The sequence below is a fragment of the Pongo abelii genome, chromosome 23, assembly GCF_028885655.2.
Source record: "Pongo abelii isolate AG06213 chromosome 23, NHGRI_mPonAbe1-v2.0_pri, whole genome shotgun sequence".
Taxonomy (NCBI): domain Eukaryota; kingdom Metazoa; phylum Chordata; class Mammalia; order Primates; family Hominidae; genus Pongo; species Pongo abelii.
Window position 1 is genome coordinate 27930604 of NC_085929.1, and position 13923 is coordinate 27944526.

General features: G+C 61.8%; 2 protein-coding genes across 30 annotated transcripts in view; one reads left to right on the forward strand and one right to left on the reverse strand.

Moving 5' to 3' along the window:
• The window catches only part of LOC129052796 (basic proline-rich protein-like), a gene marked incomplete at its 3' end in the record, with an annotated part of 3910 nt that extends 1618 nt beyond the window's left edge, over positions 1–2292 (reverse strand). The window contains exon 1 of the mRNA XM_054543939.1: positions 2256–2292. Coding sequence (XP_054399914.1) covers positions 2256–2292 — 37 coding nt within the window. The remainder of the gene's footprint in view (positions 1–2255) is intronic.
• A 4292-nt stretch (positions 2293–6584) lies between these two features.
• CCDC188 (coiled-coil domain containing 188) lies at positions 6585–13794 on the forward strand. 29 transcript variants are annotated; one of them, XM_054543628.1, is made up of 10 exons: positions 6585–6865; positions 9585–9769; positions 11974–12081; positions 12165–12269; positions 12360–12493; positions 12577–12636; positions 12741–12805; positions 12973–13030; positions 13294–13343; positions 13418–13794. In XM_054543628.1, exons 1-10 carry the CDS (start codon positions 6621–6623, stop codon positions 13602–13604), a joined length of 1197 nt encoding a protein of 398 aa, XP_054399603.1. In that variant the 5' UTR covers positions 6585–6620; the 3' UTR covers positions 13605–13794. The 29 variants fall into 29 exon arrangements, with proteins under 29 accessions (XP_054399603.1, XP_024095887.2, XP_054399599.1 ...); XM_054543643.2 differs by lacking the exon at positions 6585–6865 and adding an exon at positions 7037–7343; XM_024240119.2 differs by having other exon boundaries at positions 12165–12493.
• Positions 13795–13923: the final 129 nt, after the last annotated feature.

A 13923-nucleotide genomic window follows, 5' to 3' on the forward strand; every position in this document is an offset into this window, starting at 1 on the left:
CAGAGTTTCCTGGAAAAACAACTTCTCTGCTCCCCCAGGGCTGCCTGGTCCCTCCCTGCCTGGGGGCGGTCCCCAGAGGCAGAAAGAGCAGAGCGTGGACTGAGCCTGACAGGGCAGTCAGTGTCTTGAGCTCGCAGAGAACATTTAATCTTAGTTAAAAGTAAATAAGTTCAATTACTGGGAGGGGAAGAAGGGCCCAGTATTTACCGCGAGCATGTGAAGTGATTACTCCAGGAGGTTCCCTTGGGATGCCAGGCTCCATCCCCACTCCTGTCAGGTTCACCCGTGGCAGGTGGGAGGGAACAGCGTGGGCCCACCCTGCCCTCGGGCCCCCAGAGGGGCATCTCCCTCCTACCCCCCAGGGCAGGGGCTGCAGCACTGGCAATGCCCCCTTTCCTTCCCCAGCCCCCAACTCTTGGCAGGGCCCTGGCCCACGGACCCCTGGATTCCTGCATGTGGGCACACCTCAGCCCCTGGCAGGACACCCCCAGGCCCTCACTGGCTCTGCTGCTCATCTGTTGTGTGACCTCAGGAACCCTGCCCCTCTTTGAGCCCCTGTCCTCACCTGGGAAATGGGTAATAAAGGCAGGTGCCAGGGGATGGAGGTTGGTGCTGGTGGTCAGTGTCCCTGTGACAATGACCTATTGGCTATGCAGAAGGTGGGCCTCATCTTCTGAACTCAAGGAGTCCTCCACGAGCACAGCCCTCAGCCACCGAGATCCCCCAGACTCCCATAGTTCCTGAATCTCCATGGCCCGGTGCTGAGACAAGAGCCCTGGGGCTCGAGGCCCCACAGGCAGGGCACGGTGAGGGCCCGTTGGAGGAAGGGCTTCCTCCTGCCCACCCTGGCTGGGCACTGTGCTGGGCTGCAGGAGCCTGCGTTGGGGTAGAACGGCTTTCAGGGGAGACAGAGTCAGGTCCAAGGTCAACTGCCCAGCTCAGCCCAGGACTCCAGCCCTTTGCAATAGGATGGGCCAGGCCCCTCGCTGGAGTCTGCTCAGCAAGGAGCCTGTGGGTCCCTGGGCAGGGACTAGCTGGGTCCTACCCTCAGCCTGGGGCCTCCTTCCAGCCTCCTCCCTGGTGCAGCCCAGCTAGAGCGCGTTCATCCCCTGGGGGCTCCCGCCTCGCCCTTCCCTGGCCCTGCACTGGGTGAGGGCGCATCTCCTAGAACCAGCCCCCCAGAGTCTGCTGAGATTAGAAGGCCTGGAGGTTACCCCAGGGACACCCTGCCCCTGTGCCCCGACGGGTGTCCCCCCCACCATGGGTGATGAATGTCGAGGAGCTGCCATTATAATTAGCGTGGAATGTGCCGCCTCTGCCAGGGAGGAAAATCCCATCTTGGAAATACACCTCGGATGCAAGTTCAATTTCACCCATGGGGCCATAAAACCCTTTTTGCAATCACCTGGTGCTGTTGGCTGCCAGCACCATTAATCCTGGAGATGTTATTTAGAGCCAAGACATCACTTGGGGAAAAAATCAGGTCCGCACTCCACGAGGAACCCCTCTCTATTCCCTGCAGAGCCCTCAGGAGATGGACGAGACTGCTCGGGCACCAGGCAGGGAGGGGCAGGGACACAGCCACCCTCACAGCCACCCTCACAGCCCAGGAGTCACGCCTCAGTTCATCAGCCCTCATCCCAAAACACAGACCCTCCCTACCAGAGATGCGCCCATCGGCAGATGGGAAGACTGAGGCCAGAGAGGGCTGAAGGAGCTGGAAGGCTGGAGGAACTGGTGGGCTGGAAGAGCTGGAGGGCTAGAGGAACTGGTGGGCCAGAGGAGCTGGAGGGCTACAGGAGCCGGAGGGCTAGAGGAGCTGGTGGGCCAGAGGAGCTGGTGGGCCGGAGGAGCTGGAGGGCCGGAGGAGCAGGTGGGCCGGAGGAGCTGGAGGGCCGGAGGAACTAGTGGGCTGGAGGAGCTGGTGGGCTGGAGGAGCTGGAGGGCTGGAGGAGCTGGTGGGCTGGAGGAGCTGGAGGGCTGGAGGAGCTGGTGGGCCGGGTGGCCCAGCTCCACTTGCCCTGCCTGCCCCCAGCAGACACTGCCCTCCTCTTCATCCCCAAAGCCCCCACCTGGCCCAGATCCTCTCCTGATATCAGTATCATCCCACAGCCTTTTATAAAAAATCGTTTCCTTGATTACCAAGGGTAACAATGAAAACACATAATTGAATCTCCAAGAAATTACCATTTTTATAACTTGCGCCCAGTTCCCGAGATAAATTAAACACCTCCCCTGTATGGTGAGCCGCTCACTGCGCATCAGCGAGGGACTGATACTGCCCTTTATCATCGATGCGGGACTTATTAAGAAGAATGCCTCACACTGCCTCCCGGGAGGCTCCTGGCACCTCCAGCTCACAGCCCTGAGCGGGCAGAGTTGGCCGGCTGGAGGCGCCGGGTGTGTGGTCGGGTGGGCCCCCTCCTGATCACTCCTGGCCTAGTTGCTGGCTAGCTGGGTGGTGGCGTGGGTGGTGGCATGGGTGGTGGGTGGGAGGACTGGTCAGGGTCTTAGTCCAGGCTCCCAAGAAAATCACGCCTGCGCACTGGCCAGGCAGCAACAGCTTTCTGAGCAGTGCAACCCTGGAGCCGGAGTGGGGAAAAGGCAGGGAAGCCAGGCAGGAGGAAGGAAGCAGAGATGGCAGAGAGGGAGGATTTACCCACTTGTCCCCAACCTGCTGGCCAAAGCTGATCCCACCTAACTGCGCCGGTGCCCAGAGGACCCATGAGATTGCAAGGTCAGGCAGCAGAGCGGCTCTGGGGGAGGCGAGGCCCCGCTGAGGCAAGGTACCGCCTGGCACAGGGTCCGGGAGCAGGTGGGGGCAGCAGGGTGGCCACACCCACCCAAGGAGCTGCTGGGTTGGTCAGAAGAGGGGCGGGAGGTGGGGCCAGCTGCCGGGATGGGCTGTCCATCTGTGAGCGGCTGATAGTGGGTTTCCTGCTGGCAGTTGCCAGCGGCTGAGTTCTCGTGGCTCTCTGGCTGGCTAGGGGCCGTTTGGGTTGTGGGGAAGCAGAAGCCTCCAGCCTATGGATTCAGTTTCCTGAAAATGTCTGCAGGCTGCACTCAGCAGAGCCAACTTCAAGCAAAGGACCCAAGAGTGACACTATTCTCGTGCAAACCACCACCCACAGTAGCCGGTTGCCTGAGAGCCCAGAGCCACCCCCTGGGGAACATCCACGGGTCAGAACCCTGGCAGTGGTGGCTGCACAGCGAGGAGGGGTGCTGTCAGGGGACAGAGGACCTGCTCCCTGGGAATGGGAGAACTGAGGCCCAAAGAGCGGCCCCCCACTTGATCTAGGTGAACTCAGGGTCAAGGGCAACAGGCTGAGGTCACCAGGAGCCTCAAAGGCTGGCTCTGAAGGTAAGACCTTCTTTTGGGGAGACAGGTGGCCTCAGGCATCCCCTGGCAGCTGGCACAGAGGACTGGAGTCAGGTGGGCTGGGAGGAACACAGTTCAGGAAGGGGCGGGTACCCATACCCACAACTGTGCTCCCGCCTTCTCTCCCTCCCCTACCTGGTCCCTGACTTCCCAGGGTCCCCTCCTCCCGTCACAAGGCCCTGCTGCCCAAGGGCCCGCCTGGAGGCTCCAGTGGGGCTTGAAACCCCCACAGTTGGGCAGCAGCGCGTGACTTCTCAGCTGTGCTGGGCAGAGGCAAGGGAGACCCCAGCACCTCTCATCGCAACTCCAACCAACATGGCAATGCGGGGCTGCAGGGGCGGACTGCCTGGGGACAGGGCTGGGCTCAGACCCCAAAGCCCAGGGTTGAGAGAGCCTCTCCTCCACCTTGCAGCCATCCCAGGCCCATTCCCCAGAGCCTGAGGCACCAACCTCCACCTGCTCCCAGCCCCACTCCCACCCAAGCCCCAGATCCCCCATCCCACCAGGATACAGCCCAGCCCACAGCCTGGCTCCAAGGAGTAGGCTTGTCAAGCCTGAGGGCCTCCAAAAGGGCTCTGTCTCCAGGCCCGGGGGAGGGCAGAGGCCCCAGCCCAGGTCAGAAAGGGGCAGAGTGGACGCAGGGCCCCAGAAGGCCAGCACTGAGATCCCTCCCCTGCCATGTCCCCAGTAAACCTCTGGTGTGTCCCCTTGAGGCCCCCATGAGAAGAATGAGGCAAGCAGGGTGGAAATGGTGTGGTCACTCCAGAGCAGTGGCTGCATCCAGCCTCCCGGCCAGCCCTCTGCCCCAGACCAAGGCCCAGGTGGCATCTCCCAGGGCAGAGCCAGGACCAGCCTCCCACCCTCCCCTGCTGTGGGGGCCGAGGCAGCAGTTGGAGGTGGGGGCTCCACCTCCCCAGCCTCCGTCATTCCCTCTCAGGTGACTCTTCATGTGGTTTGCCTCTTGGAGTACCTGCAGGGGGCCCCTGCTGACCCTAAGCTGGCCTCCTGCATGCTGGGAACCCGGCCATCCCTCTGGCTCCTGGTTCTTCCTCCAGATGGGCTGTCTCTTAGCTGAGAGCAGCGCCTACACCTGGGCCACTCTCCGTCCACGGCCTCACTGACCCAGGCCACAGCGGCTGCCACACCCTGGTCAGGGGCAATCGTGACTTTGGACAGGAGCTGGGACCCCTCCCCCAGCCCCAGCTGCCCACTGACAAATGGGACAACTTGGGGCCAGGCTGGGGTTGCCCAAAGGCTACTATGCTCAGGAAGGCCCCAAGATAGGAGCCCTACCCCTTGGGAGGGGTAGCAAACGGCCCCGGGTCAGTGCTGGGGTGTCTGGAATGATTCGTCTCCATGTGAAATGTGAGATAGACACCCTAGACTCAGCAAGGGAACTTCTGGCTACCCGGCAAGCCCCTGCCCTAGACCCTATGGGAACTTCGGATCCAAGTGGGGAGGGGCTCCCCCTAGCACTGCCCCTTCCCTGCCAGAGCTTGGGCTGGGTGGATTCCTCTGCTGCAGCCCCAGAGAACCACCTGGCCAGCTCTGGGCACTGCTTCTACAGGGGCATGGTGCTATCTGGTGGTGAGACTGGGAACTGCACCACAGCTCCAGCCGGTACCTGCACATAAGTCCCGGAGACCGAAGGACAGGCACGGAGGGATTCCCGGGGCCCTGCCGTTCCTCACCTGCCCCTGGTCTCTCCCTCCACCCAGGAGCCTGGTCCTGGGGCACAGAGACAGGCCTCAGGAGCTCACAGCCCAGCACTTTGTTTCCTTCTCCAATGGGCAGCCTAGTCCCCAGCAGGTGCTGGGCGGGCACAGGGCAGCGACAGGGACGGGCAAGGAGTCCTGGCTCTTGGCCCCAGCAAGGACTTTGGAGATGACTTTGGCACTGACCATCAGGCACTCTGCCATGCTGTCCCCCCAGGCTCCACTGTCCGACTAGAAGGGGTAGGTGATGGGCAGGGAGTGCCAAGAAGATGGACTGGCCAAGCCGGTGGGCTTCTCAGGGGCAGGGTGTCTCTGGGCCTGGGCAGGGGTAGGCATGTTCAGTTCAGCCCCAGCAACCCTGGAGCCAGAGGCCTGGCAGCCCCAGCATGGCCACCTCCTGGGGCCTTGGAGCCCTGGACACGCCGGCTGACAGTCATTTACTGGGGCTGCATTGTCCATGAGAGGATTTTTCCTTGACATTCTTATATCTCTCTGATTCTTAAATAAAAAATGTGAGAATCCGTGTCCAGAGACTCACCCAGGAGGGAGACAAATGGCCTGCCATTGCCCGCACCCTGGGAGCGGCTTGGCCATGCTGGGGATGGGGCAGAAAAAGGGTGCGCCCTTACCTCTCTGAGCATCATTTCTGACATGGGGAAGCCCCAGGGACAGGGAGGTCATGGGCCCAGCATCCCCAGCACTCTGCCCTTCTCCCCGACCCTGTTTCCAGGACCCATTTCTCCCAGGTTTTCTGGGACCCCCAACCCTCCACATAGGGCAGCTCTGAGGGCTGGAGAGGGAGCAGATCCTGACAGGCAGCCCGGGTGGGTGTGGGCCAGGAGCTCGGGTTAGGGGGCACAGAGATGGGGTCCTCTGAGGGCTGTGGCTGGCCCAGTGACCCCGAGTTCCATCCATTCAGGGCCTGTTTCCTGGCTTTTGAGATATGCTTGGGAGCAGCCAAGCACAGGCGAGGTGGCTTACACCTGTAATCCTAGCATTTTGAGAGGCTGAGGCGGGCAGATCACTTGAGCCAGGAGTTCAAGACCAGCCTGGGCAACATAGCGAGACCCAGTCTCTACAAAAATAAAATAATAAAGAATTATCTGGGCATGGTGGCACATACCTGTGGTCCCCAATACACGGGAGGCTGAGGTGGGAGGATCCCTTGAGCCCAGTTGGAGGCTTCAGTGAGCTGTGATCACGCCACTGCACTCCAGCCTGGGCAACAGAGTGAGACTCTTTCTTAATAAAAATAGAAAGTACATAAAATGAGCTTGGGGTATGAACATCAAGTCTGCGGTGCAGACAGCAGAACAGCCCCATCTGGCCCCTGCCCTGGGCCGCAGCCCAGCTCCAGCAGGAAGGACTGAGATCTCCATGCTGGGCGCCCCAGCCTCTCCTCCTCTTTGTCCTCCAAGCCCATCCCTGGGCAGCGGAGGAAGGGCAAGGGCACAGGGCGGCCCCTCTGAACTGGGCTCCTCGAGGCCATCTGGACGCCGTGGCAACATGGGCAGGAAGCGGCTTCCATGGCAACTGGCGTCCAGGGAGGCGCTGCCTGGCAACGGGGCTGTGGCCCCCCCAGCACGCTGCGCTGGCCACACTTTCCGCCCTCGAGGCCGGGAGTTCCGGCTTCCAGCCAGTGCCCCCGCCGCAGCCGCGCCCTGTCCTGCACGACATCCCGGAGCCTGGACCTGAGGCGAACCCCCACGCCCACCCCAATCCAGGACACCGCTTGGCAGGGCGCTTGGCCTTTGTTAATGTATCTGACCCCGTGAGTGGGGGACCCCAGGGCTGGGGATCCAGGGCCCCATCTCTCCCGGAGTCTCCCACCTTTTGGGCTCAGGGTGATTGGCAAGGACCACAGGAAGGGGTGAGAGGGGCTGGGGGAGGAGGGGTTCTATGGCTGACTAACAGAGCAGCAGTATCCTTCCCCAGCACAGGCGGAGAGAGGGGCGGGGGTGTCAGGGAGCTTGGGGTTTCCAGGCCAAGGAGGATGATGCCCAGGGGTGAGGGTGACGGGAGGACACTGGGCCATCCAGGGTGTCCCGAGCGCCCCCTCAGGGCCACTGGGGAATCTCATCCAGGCCTGGGCACCTATGGTGGGACCTAAGGACCCCGCCCTGCTGTTCGCCCAGGAAGCCAGTGTTGTCTTCCTTATTACAGGAGCCCCCCGTCTCCGTGAAGACCTCTCCCTCCTCAGCATCCTGGCCCCTGTGGGGCACCTAGCAGGCTGGGGACACACAGAGCAGGTGCAGCCCCCACCCCACTTACTCAGGGACACAGAGAGCAGGGTGCAGCTCCTGCTCCATTCAAGGACAGAGAGAGCAGGGGGCAGCCCCCACCCCACTCAGGGACGCAGAGAGCAGGAGGCAGCCCCCACCCCACTCACTCAGGGACACAGAGAGCAGGGGGCAGCCCCCGTCCCACTCAGAGATGCAGAGAACAGGGGGCAGCCCCCGCCCCACTCACTCAGGGACACAGAGAGCAGGGGGCAGCCCCCGCCCCACTCACTCAGGGACGCAGAGAGCAGGGGGCAGCCCCCGTCCCACTCACTCAGGGACGCAGAGAGCAGGGGGCAGCCCCCACTCCACTCACTCAGGGACACAGAGAACAGGGGGCAGCCCCCGTCCCACTCAGAGATGCAGAGAGCAGGGTGCAGCCCCTCCCCCATTCACTCAGGGACACAGAGAGCACGGTGCAACCCACTCCCCTGCTGCTCAAGGCCTCCTCCACCCCACCCCAGGGCCACCTCGCCTCAGGGCTCCTCCAAGAGGCCTTCCTTAGCCCCCATCCCAAGTTGCCCCATGGGGTCTCTGAGCTCAGCACATCCTGAGACCCATGACATTCCAGCAAGGAATGAACAGGGCAGAGGCTAGGGGAGGTTCCTGAAGGCTGCCGCCGCCCTCTGGCAGCTAAACAACCTCCAGCAGCCAGGGCCAGGTATCCAGCCGCCTCTGCTGGGGAGGCCCCACGTGGCACTGAGAACAGCAGAGAGGTCATCTGCAGACAAGATATTTCGAGACACTTCTTGAGGTGGAGAGCGGAGGCTGACATAGCAGGACAGCCTGGCAGGAAGAAGGCAAGCAGCTGGCAAGCAGTGGCCTCGTCACTGGTGTGAGGAGATGTGTGCTGCGAACAAGCATGGCAGGACGGCAGTGGGAGCTGGTACTGTCCCCACTCCAGACCACAGCCCTGCAGCCCGAGACGCCGCCTGGAGGCAGGAGGCCTGCCTTCCAAGACCTGGCTGCCCGGCTTCCTCAAGTTAACAAGGAAAGAGGAGTGCCCAGCAGCTCTGCCTGCCTCTCCTATAAACAGGGATCGAAAAGCAAGAAAAGCCAGACATTTGAGCACTGAGTCTCATGTGAAGCTCCAAGACTAAACAAACAAAAAAGAATCGCAAGAGAGAAAATGCAGAAAGCAAAAGATTCGCCTCCCCCCAAAGCCACTTTATCCCTAACAGCAGAACAGAATTCTCTAGAACAAGAAGAAGGGAGCTCAGGGAACGATGGAAATGTCTTGGAAATGAAAAACAGGACTGCTAAAATCCAAAACCAATTTTTTATTTTTATTTGTTTATTTATTTTAAAACAGAGTCTGGCTCTGTCACCCAGGCTGGAGTGCAGTGGCGTGATCTCGGCTCACTGCAACCTCCGCCTTCCGGGTTCAAGCCAGTCTCCTGCCACCACGTCCAGCAAATTTTTGTATTTTTAGTGGAGACGGGGTTTCACCATGTTGGCTAGGCTGGTCTGGAACACCTGACCTCAAGTGATCTGCCTGCCTTGGCCTCCCAAAGTGCTGCGACTACAGGTGTGAGCCACTACATCCAGCCCCAAAACCAATTTTTTAAAAAGCAGAGAGAAAGTGTTTGTGTTTGGGTTCAGGGAAGTCTATCCACAAGCAAAGGTAGAAAGAAGGACTCACAGGATCAATTCAAAATACCCAACATCTGACTGACAGGAGTTCCAGAACAAGCAGGAAATAAGAAGAAATGTTATCAAAGAAATGCCCCCTCTCAAGGTAGAATGTGCTCACCAAGTGCCCAGCGTGGTGAGGAAGGAAAGACCCACAGTTGGTGTGACCCCCAGAGGCGCAGGGATCAGAGGGGACCCTGCAGGCTTCCGGGAAGAAGGCTGGCAACCTGGCCAGCTCTCACCACCAAGGACCACGACTGGCCTTCCAGTCCTGTGGGAAAACGCCCTCGGCCCCAGTTCTCTCCCCAGCCCGAAGTCCAGCAGGCATGAGGTCAGGGTAAGACGCTTCTAGGCTTGTGAGGCCTCTCAATGTCTCCTCCCACATCACAGCCCAGTCCAAAACTCAGCGGCAAAACCACCATGACAGCCTGGGGCTCGGTGGTACACGGCCGGCAACTTTGCTACCGTATGGGCCGGGTCTCTGGGGGCCTCGCTGGGCTTGTCCACCCATCTTTACGCAGCTGGGGACCGGCTGGGATGACAGAAGCCTCTCTTGACCCATGGCCTCTCATCCTGCAGCCCAGCCCAGACCTCCTGCAGAGAGGACAGTCCCCAGAGCCAAGCAAGAGAGGTCCAGGCCCAGCGCACAAGTGTCATGCCAACCTCTGCCCACAGCAGCTTAGGAGCAGCCCATTGGCCAAGTGCATCCGAGGCCGGCCCAGAGCCCAGAGGTGGAGACCAGGACCCGCCTCTTGATGTAGGAGGTGAAGTCACCTTGCAGCGGGGCCAGGACACCGGGAGAGGAGGGAACCAGGCTGTTCCTACTATATGAGGACATGTCCGAGCCAGCTTTCTCAGGGTTAACTGACGGCTGAGGGGTTCAAGAAGGAGGACACGGGCACAGGCACTCAGGGGCAGTGAGAGGCAGCAGGGCCGATGGCGTGAGGAGCACCAGGGAGCAGGAGGGAACGGGCCTGGGGTGTGAATCCGGCCCCACTGTCAGATGAGTGCTCTTCCGCCACCCAAATCCGGTCCCACAGGTAACAGCGTGGCCTTCGGCAAGTGACTAAAGGGCTTCCTGCCTCAGCTTTCCCCACCTGTAAACAGAGGCTAACAGGCCAGGCGCGGTGGCTCACACCTGTAATCCCAGCACTTTGGGAGGCCGAGATGGGTAGATCACGAGGTCAGGAGATCGAGACCATCCTGGCTACCACGGTGAAACCCCGTCCCTACTAAAAATACAAAATAATTAGCCAGGTGTGGTGACAGGCCGCTGTAGTCCCAGCTACTCGAGAGGCTGAGGCAGGAGAATGGCGTGAACCTGGGAGGCGGAGCTTGCAGTGAGCCAAGATTGTGCCACTGCACTCCAGCCTGGGCGACAGAGCGAGACTCCGTCTCAAAAAAAAAAGGCAGAGGATAACAATGGCATGTACTGGATCTGGCATAAAGTAAATATTCAATACATAGCTAGAAAAGAATGTTTTAAAACCTCAGAGATACATTAGATGAAAAGCAAAGCTGGGCTACAGGATGATCTCTTCCATGTGAATCAGGGGCAGGGGACGGCAGCCCACCTCTAGGAGCTTAAAGAGGAGGCTCCTGGCTGCAGGGACAGGAGATAGAGGTGGGAAAGGCTTGGATGCCGTTTTTATTGTTTGATATTTTTTGAATCCACACTGTGAGTGTATGTATTATCTGTTTTATAACTAGTCTGGATGCAGTGGCTCACATCCGTAATCCCAACACTTTCAGATGCTGAGGTAAGAGGATCGCTTGAGGCCAGGAGTTTGCAACCAGCCTGGGCAACATAGCGAGACCCCTATCTCTACAAAAAATTTAAAAATTAGCCGGGCATGATTGCACACATCTGTAGTCCTAGCTACTTGGGAGACTGAGGTGGGAGGATTGCCTGAGCCCAGGAGTTGGAGGCTGCAGTGAGACATCTTGTGCCACTGCACTCCAGCCTGGGTGACAGAGCAAGACCCCTTCCCATAAAAAGAAAGAAAGAAAGAAAGAAAGAAAACTCGCATGGTGGGTCGGTGGGTCAGTGGGTCAGAGGCAGTGAGGTCATCAGGCAGGGCAGCTTCAGGACCAGGTGGGAGGGGCCCATTGTGACCTCCCTGGCTGCACTCAGGCCTTTGTGATTGTTGCCTGGGGCAGCCCCCTCAATAAGAGGGTGGCAGGTTGGGCCAGGCCAGAGCCTGGACCTGGGGTCAGGAAGGGGTTGCAGGGAGGGATGGAGGGGCTGAAAACCCTGGGCCCCTGCGGCCACCCCCACCCCCAGTGCCCCCCAGCCCCAGCCTCCAGCAGCCATGGAGGAGGCCTGGACCAGCCCTGCCAGGGATTTGTAGGGTGGCCCTGCCTGGGCCCCATCTCCTCTGCTCACTCAGTGCAGTCCCAGAGACCTTTCCCAGTCCCAGGGGCAGGGGGCAGTGGGCCCACGGTGGAGGGCGAGGCTCCCGGGCTCTTTCTGTCCAGCCAGGAGCAGAGAGCGAGAGACACTGAGGGGCCGAGACAAGGAGACCTGGAGTCAGGGCTCGGGTGGGGCTGGCCCCTGCACCCAGGGTCTAACCAGGGGGCTCCCAGGCAGGGGGGATCCATTGGCTCGGGGCCCAGACCCTGCCCATGCCCACCCCTGTCGTGGGAGGGAGGGGCCCTGGCCTCGCCCAGGGCAGCCCCGTCCAAGCTTCAGTGCGGGCCTCTGGGCTCTGCAGAACAGTCCTTCCTGCAGCTGGAGCAGGAGAACCACAGCCTGGTGAGCCCCACCCACTGCCTGGCGCCCCTGCCCCAGCCCCAGCCCCTGCCCCAGCCCCTGCCCCTGCCCCAGCCCCAGCCCCAGCCCCAGCCCCAGCCCCAGCCCCTGCCCCTGCCCCTGCCCTTGCCCCTGCCCCTGCCCCAGCCCCAGCCCCAGCCCCAGCCCCAGGAGCAGCCATGACAGGCAGTCCCCTCTCTCTGACCCCACCCCCAGAAAAGGCAGAACCAGGACCTTCGGGAGCAGCTGGGGGCCCTCCTGGGGCTGGGGCAGCAGTTCCTGCCCCTGTGTCCCGAACACTCAAGCTGCACTGCTCTGGCCTGGGTAAGTACAGGGCCCAGGGACCCCAGGCAGCCAACGCCCCTCTAGCCCACAGTCTTGGGGCTGATCTGGGGGCTCTCCCACAGCCCCCCGACCCAGCTGGCACGCAGCCCTTGGGGAACAGGGCGCCTCTGCAGCTGCTGCGGCGGGAGCTGTGCCAGGGGCAAGAGGCTTTCGTGCAGCAGTCCCAGGTGGGCCTGGGGGAGGGGCTGTGGGGGGAGGAAACTTCGTACAGCACTCCAGGTGGGCCTGGGGGGTTCATTGGGGAGGTCTTCGTGCAGCAGGCCAGTGGGCCCGGCGGGGAGGTACCGGCCACCCTGCTGATGCTGCCCAAGCCCACCCTGGGCCCCACCCTCAGAACGAGCTGCAGCAGATCCGCCTGTGCTTTGAGAGGAAGAAGATGGTCATCACAGAGGTGCCCGCCTGGCTGAGGGGGAGGGGTGCTGGGGGCCCACCCAGTGGGTCCTGCTCCTCAGGTGTGACCCCACCTCCCCCTAGGTGTGGGACAGCGTGGCTGAGATGCACATGGCCCTGAACAACCAGGCCACCGGGCTCCTGGTAGGTCCCCACAGGGCAGCACCCAGAAGGACGGGGCTGGGCGGGCGAGAAGCCACGGAGGGCGGGGTGAGGGGCCTGCTGTGCTTACCTCCTCTGGCCCCTAGAACCTCAAGAAGGACATCCGGGGCGTGCTGGACCAGATGGAGGACATCCAGCTGGAGATTCTCAGGTAACACGGGGACAGGGGCCGGGCCAGCTGAGCAAGGTCTCAGAAGGTGTCCTGGTCAGGACAGGGCAGACCCATCCTTGACCCCCCACCTCCACAGCACCGAGCCAGGGGGTGGGTGCCAGGCTGGGGGTGGAGGGTGTGGGGTGCTGACAGTGAGGCCCCCGCAGGGAGCGGGCCCAGTGCCGCACTCGAGTCAGGAAGGAGAAGCTGATGGCAAGCATGTCGGTGAGCCCTCCACGCCCCACTCTGGGTCTGGAGACCAGCCCCCCACCCAGGGCCCTGCTTGGGTGAGAGGGAGAAATGGGCTCCAGGAGGGCAGGTCCAGGGCAGGGGGGCATCTGAAAAGTGGCTGCAGGAGCCTGTCCAGGAGGAAGGGGCCAGGGCTGCAGTGGGGGGAGCCCTGTCTGAGGAGGGTTTCCCAAAGCCAGGGATCCCTGCCCTCAGCCTGGACCCTCAGGGTGGGCTCTGATCCAGCCCCTCCCCGACAGAAAGGGAGGCCAAAGCTGGGAAGCTCCAAGGGCCTGGCAGGCCAGCTCTGGTAGGTGACTGCGCGGCAGAGCCCAGCCCCCAGGCCCCCCACGCGCCCCTGCCCCTGACCACCGCCGCCCGCAGGCTGCTGACCCTGAGGCTGCTGCTGGGCGCCCTGCTGGTCTGGACCGCTGCCTACGTGTACGTGGTGAACCCCACACCTTTCGAGGGGCTGGTGCCACCCCTGCTGAGCCGTGCCACCGTCTGGAAGCTCCGGGCCCTGCTGGACCCCTTCCTGCGCCTCGAAGTGGACGGCTTCCTGCCCTTCTAGGCCAGAGGCCCAGCGGCCCCAGCGAGGAGGCCAGGCGACCAGCACTGCCCCGGATGCCCAGTGGCCGTGCCAGCCACCTGCACACCACACCACTGTGCACCATCCCTGCCAGGAGCTGCAGAGAAGGGTGGAGGTGGGGTCTGTCCTGAGGGCTGGGCCTGTGGCTGGACATAGAGTCATGACATATGTGGCTGGTGAGCACGTCTCTGTGGAAATTGGGGGAGGGATGCCCAGGCGATCCTGCAGCGAGGGTCCGTCAGGGTGGAGACCCCAGCCTCAGGGCCAGCTTCCCACCCCACAACCCACCTGCCCTCCAGAA